The sequence below is a fragment of the Pistacia vera genome, unplaced genomic scaffold, assembly GCF_008641045.1.
Source record: "Pistacia vera cultivar Batoury unplaced genomic scaffold, PisVer_v2 Contig50, whole genome shotgun sequence".
Taxonomy (NCBI): domain Eukaryota; kingdom Viridiplantae; phylum Streptophyta; class Magnoliopsida; order Sapindales; family Anacardiaceae; genus Pistacia; species Pistacia vera.
In genome coordinates, this window is record NW_022196335.1 from 1,760,086 (window position 1) to 1,767,379 (window position 7,294).

The 7,294-nt window shown below is 36.5% G+C and overlaps 1 protein-coding gene across 1 annotated transcript; it reads left to right on the forward strand.

Annotated features, from left to right (window-relative positions):
- The first annotated feature begins 2,301 nt into the window (after positions 1-2,301).
- On the forward strand, positions 2,302-7,259 carry LOC116105553 (squamosa promoter-binding-like protein 7). The gene is made up of 8 exons (XM_031391953.1): positions 2,302-2,958; positions 3,392-3,564; positions 3,716-3,939; positions 4,038-4,112; positions 4,218-4,325; positions 5,476-5,590; positions 5,857-5,992; positions 6,456-7,259. Exons 1-8 carry the CDS (start codon positions 2,447-2,449, stop codon positions 6,682-6,684), a joined length of 1,572 nt encoding a protein of 523 aa, XP_031247813.1. The 5' UTR covers positions 2,302-2,446; the 3' UTR covers positions 6,685-7,259.
- The last annotated feature ends 35 nt before the right edge of the window (positions 7,260-7,294 follow it).

Consider the following 7,294-nt stretch of genomic DNA (forward strand, 5'->3'; position numbering starts at 1 on the left):
CTCTCTCCTTGGTAGACTTCCTTTTCTTCTTAAACCCTAAGCATATAAACTATAAGAATTCAACACTTAAAAATTAATCTCATATCTTGTTGCAATAATTCTTACCTTTGGATGGTTAAGATTAAATATCTACCAAAATCCAACCAAAAATCCTCTAAATTGCCTTGGAAATTTGATGAAGAAATTGAGAGAATTTGGGAATGAAAGTGGCGTGTGAAGGAGTAGAGAATGGTAGGGTTTTCATTCTTGAACCCTTAATATCTCATTTATTACTTATACTTTCCCATTTTGCCCTTACACTTTTCATGAAATTTCATCTTTGCCCTTTAGTCAATTGCAATAATGCCCTTATTTCCATTACATTCCTCATGAAATTCTACTATTTTTCACTCCCAACATTTTCAACTAATTTTGAGTGGAATGACCCTTTTGCCCTTAAGGAAGTTTTCCAGAATTTTCTCAAAAATTCCAACAAGTTCTTTGCCCCGGCGAAGCTTTTTCTTCACCTTGGCGAAACATTTCAGAGTGTACGTTGCCACGGCGAACTTTCTTCTTTGCCGCGGCGAAGACTGCAATTCTGAAAACTCGATTTGGGCAGTGTATACAATGCCACGACGATAAAACTCCTTTGCCGCGGCGAAGTCTGTAAAATTCTAATTTTCAATCTTTCACTTTAAAACAAGAAAAAACTAAGGGCATTATAGCATAAATAAGTTACCCCACTATGGGTGTTACAAATCGGTCGGTTTCAGTTTCGATTTCGGTCCCTTAAAAAAATGTCAGGTACCCACACCCATTCACCCCTACAAACTAAATATGTATAATGTCTTTTTATTGTCATAACTTATACTATTTAAAATGTGATTTCACTAAAAGATATTAAAAATATAGGGCCTGTTTGATAGGTTATTTGAAAAAATTCTATTCTGAGAAACTGTTTGAATAAGATATGATAAGATTAAATCAAATAAGATAGGATTTTGAGAATCTGTTTGGTATAATATCTTAAAATTATATCAGAGTTAGATAAAAATTAAAATAGTGTTTGGTACATTTTTGGAAAACATTTTCTTAAAATATTTAGATTTTTTTTTAACCTCCTACATTTGTCAATTTAGCTAAACACCCCCACAATAAAAGTTTATAAATTGACAAAAGAGTAAACGACATAGTCCTACCTGAGGTTTAGATAAATCCCAAGTTGGTACCCTTAAACTAACTCTACTTGCTTTATTTTCCAGTTGGAAGGGTAAAACAAACATTTTATTCCTCTTCCCTTCGCATTTCTTCCTCATTTCCACCTCCACCTTCTCCTTCCATCTTCTTCTTTTTCCATCCAAAAAAAAAAAAAAAATCATCTAAAAAAAAAAAAACCCTGTGTGATTGCCATTTTAAGCCCTCACCTGATTCCAACGGCATCTTCACCCCCTACCACCACCATCTGATCCCTAAACCCACTACACTAAAACCCCTCTATCCCTCACCCTGTAGATCCTACAAATTGTAGGCCATCGCAACTTTTTGCTTCGCCCAATCACTGCTCCTTGTCCAAATTTTGGTTGATTTTAGGCACCAACACCCCACCTATTGCAGACTTTCCACAAACAACTTGAGGGCGACAAAAGAAGGGCCAGTCGACGACCAATGGTGAGTGAGGGTGGGTTTTAAAGAGGGGGGAATGGGGGTTCGAATGGTGGTAGTTGGGTGGATTTCCAATGAGGGAGTCAATTGGAAAGTGGCTATAAAGAAGGCGGGTTGCGAAGATGAACAGTCACCATTTTTTGGCGATCGACTGGAGCAACAGTGGTGGGGAAAGGAAAAGAAGGTGTAGAGAAGAGTGAGGGACCTATTTTAGGTGGAAAATGGCTAAAATCGTTGGGTGTGGTGGTGGTTTGATCAACTATGGTAGTGGTCTGAAATGGGGTGATGGACAATTTGGTAATAGCACCTGCCAGTTCCTAGTAATCACTAATGGTGTTACTTTAAGGGTGGATATTTGCAATAAATAAAACTAAGGATATTAACTTGAGATTTTCCTAAACCTTGGGGTGGGAATATGTTGTTCACTCTTCTACGCACCCATCATTATTGGGGGTATATACATGTCGTCACCGCATTTTAACATCACCCTTTGACAAAGATCCCTTAACCACCAATTCCCACACGCCCCACTCACACGCAACCCCACCTAAACCCCACCAAACCAGCGCGTGCCACTACCAGCGCGTGGCCTCAACAAATTTCATGTCGCCACCATAAACTCATTTTTCAAAATTAAGATTAAAAAAATAATATGTTCGACCCAGCCACCACCTAACGAGGCTAACCTCCGCTGCCATTCACCCACTTTCAAGCGACTCTTCCATTTTTTTATTTCTTTACTTTTGTTGTTATTATTGTTATTATTATTATTATTTACTTTTCTTAAGTTTCAACTCCAAGAGAGATGGAACCACACGGCGTTGAAAGCCCCAGATTTCCGGAGATGGAGCCGCACGTGACGGAGGAGGAGCGTTCAACTTCTGCGCTGTGGGACTGGAGCGATCTCCTCGACTTCACCACGGACGATCGCTTTGATCTTCCTATAGTCTCCGACCAAATTGAGTTAAATCCTGAAACGGAGCCTCAACCGGAGCCGCCGGTTGTGTCTTTGAACAAGGTGAGGAAACGGGACCCGAGGTTGATTTGTTCTAATTTTTTAGCGGGTCGGATCCCTTGTGCGTGTCCGGAGGTTGACGCGATGCTTGCCGAGGAGGAAGCGACTCTGCCTGGGAAGAAGCGTGTGCGGACGGTGCGGACCGGGTCGGGCCAGGCAAGGTGTCAAGTGCCCGGTTGTGAGGTGGATATTAGTGAGCTTAAAGGTTATCATAAAAGGCATAGGGTTTGTCTTCGGTGCGCAAATGCGAGTGCCGTTTTGCTTGATGGTGAAAGCAAGAGATATTGTCAACAGTGTGGCAAGTAAAGCTCAATCTTTTTTCTGTTTACGCTTTATATGTTTATTAGTTTGTTAGTTACTAAGTTGAGCTACGTATTAGAAGTGTAACTGAACCTAAAACATCAAATTCGTTACATTCTTGTTTCAGTCAATGTTAATTTGGTTTGAATAGACAAATGGTTTTAGGATTTTGATGACAGTTTGTGCAACTGTTTGAATTTGTAGAGATCGTTTTTGAAATTTATCAAGCTTGTTTCGGATTCTGATTTCAAATGTTTGGTATTGGTTGGATTGCTAGGTTTATAGAGTGATTTGAAATTCAATATCAGGAGCTTATTGTGAAGTTGTGTCTTTGTGATTTGAGAGTAGTTTGTAATATTGAGGGTGAATGTTGACTGACTGATCTTTTGGTCTATTGTAACTTGATGGTATTTTTGGGTGCCAATTATTTTGCAGGTTTCATGTATTATCAGATTTTGATGAAGGTAAAAGAAGTTGCAGGAGAAAATTAGAGCGACACAACAATAGACGACGAAGAAAATCTGTTGACTCTAAAGGTGCTATGGACAATGAACCTCTAGGGGCCACGCAGAGTGAAGATCTTGGTTGTGAGAGTGAATTAGGAAAAGGTATCATAAATTTGAAGCAAGCAGCTAGTTATTCAAATAATCGCTTCTTTGTAATTTTTTTTTTTTTCTGATTTGAATCAACAGATAACATAATTATACCTCCTTCCTTTGACAATTGCTTTATGGACTGATATAAATTATCATAATGCAGATAGTTTATGCTTGAGCAGCCAGATAACTGATCAAGAACCATTTTTTGAGTCTGAAGATGGCCATGTTTCCACTCTTCACTCAGCACCTAATTCCCAGAATGTTAACAGTGATAGTGGAGTGTCTTTTGCTGCTTCTGGTGAAATCCAAACTGATGGAGGAAAAGATGACTCGAAAGGGCATTCGCCTTCCTATTGTGAGAATAAGAGTGCTAATTCGTCCTTGGTGGGTCTCCGCTGATTGCTGTACTTAAACATTGCCTCTTCAGTTTTGTCAATGTGAGGAGCTGTGCTTTTAATGTACTAATTTGTGCATGATTATAGTGTCCAACAGGTCGAATCTCATTCAAGCTATATGATTGGAATCCAGCGGAATTTCCTAGAAGACTACGGCACCAAGTACTTTAAAGAATTATTACTGCAGTTTAGTATTGCAAGGAAAATAATGGTTTTTGCAGCCATAGATATTAGGAATTTTTAACACCTTGATGTATGTATTTGCAGATATTCCAATGGTTGGCCAGCATGCCAGTTGAGTTGGAGGGGTATATTCGCCCTGGATGTACAATCTTGACTGTATTTATTGCCATGCCCAAGATTATGTGGTTGAAGGTAATGATTTGATTAAATGCTTGACATACAGTTCCTTTTAGGATTGTAATGAAGTTAGTCTTCTGGACTATAATATTTTCGATATATGATTGATTGATTTATTTTTAGTCTGAGCAATGCTCATTATCATCTGTTGGAAGGTTACCTTGCTTCAGAGGTGTAAAATGTCTTGTTGCTGGTCTTTTATATATCCTTGTTGGGTACTAAGTAAACAAGAAAGGCATGAACCAATTGTTTATTTTTGTTTGAACTCCTGTGTATATGATAAGTGAAAAAGTTATTTTTATCCTAATTGACTGAGAAACATTCCTCTTATCTGCTGTGCTGAATTTGATAATGCCTGTTTATATCATTCATGCAATACTGCCCTGTGTCATCCGAAACTAACCTTGTTAACAAGGTGGTGCTGTCAGGGGTTTAGGGCAGGCAGTACCTTTATGAGATTAAGGATAGTTTTTGTTTTTATAAATGACAGAACTAACAAAAAGGATAATTAAATTTAATTTAATTTTAGAAAATGCAGCCAATTATCTCCTGAGCTCTTAAAATCTCCCTTAATGTAATTGATGCTCTAATTTGATGGCTAAATTCCAATCTGTTTGGTAGGATTTGAAAACCAAAAGAAGCAATAGATTCCTCCAATGATTGGAAAATGAAAATCTGAAGAAATTTTTTTCCCACCAGACCTGCATTTTTTATTTTATTTTTTCTTTCTAGAAACATTGATAAGAATGAAGCAATTATTTGTGAAAGGGTCTTCTTTGTTTTTCCGCTTTCTCTTCAGTCTCTTTCTTTCTTTGAATTAAACAAGCCAGAGGGAATCACTTTCCTTTTTTATTCTTACTAACAAGATTTTTTCGTAACGATATTATGATGTATAGTGATCTCATCTAAACCTAAAAACGAAATATATATTGAGCATTTATGTTGCAATTTAAAATTATTTTCTTCTCATAATCATTCCCTTGTTCTTTTAGGAGCATCATCTTTGTGAGAATATAATTTACTTATGTTGAAGTTTCTAGTTTCTTGCTTGTTAGCCTTATGAAGAATTCCCTGTCGTTAGAATTTTTGTTCTTTTTCCTTTAATGTTTATTATTCTTTCCTGAAAGTTTCATAATTTAATACAAGTTTTTGTTGCATTGAGCAGTTATATGAAGATCCTATAACATATCTGCATGACTTTGTTGTTACACCTGGAAGGATGTTATCTGGAAGAGGCTCTATATTTGTTCATCTGAACAACATGATTTTCCATGTTAAAGGTAAAATGACAATGCATAAAATTTCTGATATGTGTATCACAATCTTCTTTTTTACTTTTTCCGTTTCTTTATATGTTTGTTATTCGGTGTTCTTGTCTATAGAAATTATGGATTTGCAAGTATTGTTCAGAGAAGCATCCCTTTATCTGTCACATCATCTCAGAATTCTACTTCCTGTCTCTGGTCTCAGATGGTTCTGTTTGAACATACTTTAAAGTTTTCGATATGTTACAGCTTCTTATTATTATCCCCTTTGATGGATGTAGATGGAACTTCTGTGGTGAAAGTCAATGTAGAGGTGAAGGCCCCAAGGCTTCACTATGTCCATCCTACATGTTTTGAGGCTGGCAAGCCCATGGAGTTTGTTGCTTGTGGAAGTAATTTGCTTCAACACAAACTTCGGTATGTCATTGTTATCTTCAATAAATTATGTGCACTTTGGTTTCAGTTGTGTTGTTTATTAATTGATCAATTTAAGTTTGACAACTACTTGGTTGTCAATTATTTCTTAATTATTTTTTTTTTACTATTCATATTTCTTAAATCCATTTTGTTTTAGTAATTTTTATAGACTGAAAACTGTGGCCATTAAGATATGATATGTATGGGGTTATATTGGGCATTATTGGTGTGGTCACTATGACTTATGTCATTTTTTTCTTATAGTGATGCATTGTTAATATCTACCTGTATTACCTTTGCTATATCTGTAGTAATAGTCTGTCAGCACATACTGTCAGCAGTACACATGAAACCTCTTAACTAGATCTTTACTGGATACTTTAATTTTATGCTTCAGTTTGTTTCTCTCAATGAATCTTGAACTATATAATGTAAGACCTTAAGGAGATGGTCATGGCTGCAGGTTTTTAATATCTTTTGCTGGAAAGTATCTGCCTTATGATTGTTGTGTTGCATCTTCGCATGGTCAAAGTGAAGGGAATCCTCTTGCTTTTGACCACCAGTTGTACAAGATATATGTACCGCACACTGAACCAGATCATTTTGGTCCTGCATTTATTGAGGTATGTATTGTAAAAAGTCCTACCACCCAAAGAATTCAAAAAGCAACTTTAGCTGTTTTTGGAGGGTAGTTATCCTTAACAATGTGGTTTTATAGCAGGCTGATTTTGTAATAACTGTAAAGTCATGCAACTTCTGATTGTCAGACTTAAACATGTATCATTCTGAGACATAACAATTATATCCAGTGGCAGAGCCAGGAAATTTATTCTGGACGGGCCCTGATTATATCTGAGGTCATGTATGATTTGCATAGCCTTAGGTCTAGTTTATACTGTCTGTACATGTTTGATGTTCCAGGGTTGTTATTTTTTAGGGAGACAAATTTTCAGGCATTAAATTGATCTAACGGTCTTGTTTGATAGTTTCAGCATGCTCTTATTGCTTTAGCAGTGTGATAAGGATAGCCTCTATTTAGCAAATTCATGTACTTTTTTGTCTCATGTTAGTATCTGTTTGACTGTTCCATATACTTTTTTTGATAAGAAATTATGAAAGTTTTATTAATAAAAGGAGCTATAAAAAAAGTGAACAAGCATTCAACTAAAGAAGGACAAGCTTGAAAAAACAAGAGAAAATTATTTGTAATGTATACCAAACAGCCCAGAAAAGAAAATCGTCAAAAAACTTTAAGAGAACCAGCCAAAAGCTCCCTAGAATGAAAACTTAACAGACCCAAAA

Excerpts from the sequence above, each read along its gene's own strand:
- LOC116105553 (XM_031391953.1), top strand. The coding sequence starts at position 2,447 with ATGGAACCACACGGCGTTGAAAGCCCCAGATTTCCGGAGATGGAGCCG. Across the intron at positions 2,959-3,391 it reads TATTGTCAACAGTGTGGCAA|GTTTCATGTATTATCAGATT; the intron begins GTAAAGCTCAAT and ends ATTATTTTGCAG. Across the intron at positions 4,326-5,475 it reads CCAAGATTATGTGGTTGAAG|TTATATGAAGATCCTATAAC; the intron begins GTAATGATTTGA and ends TGCATTGAGCAG.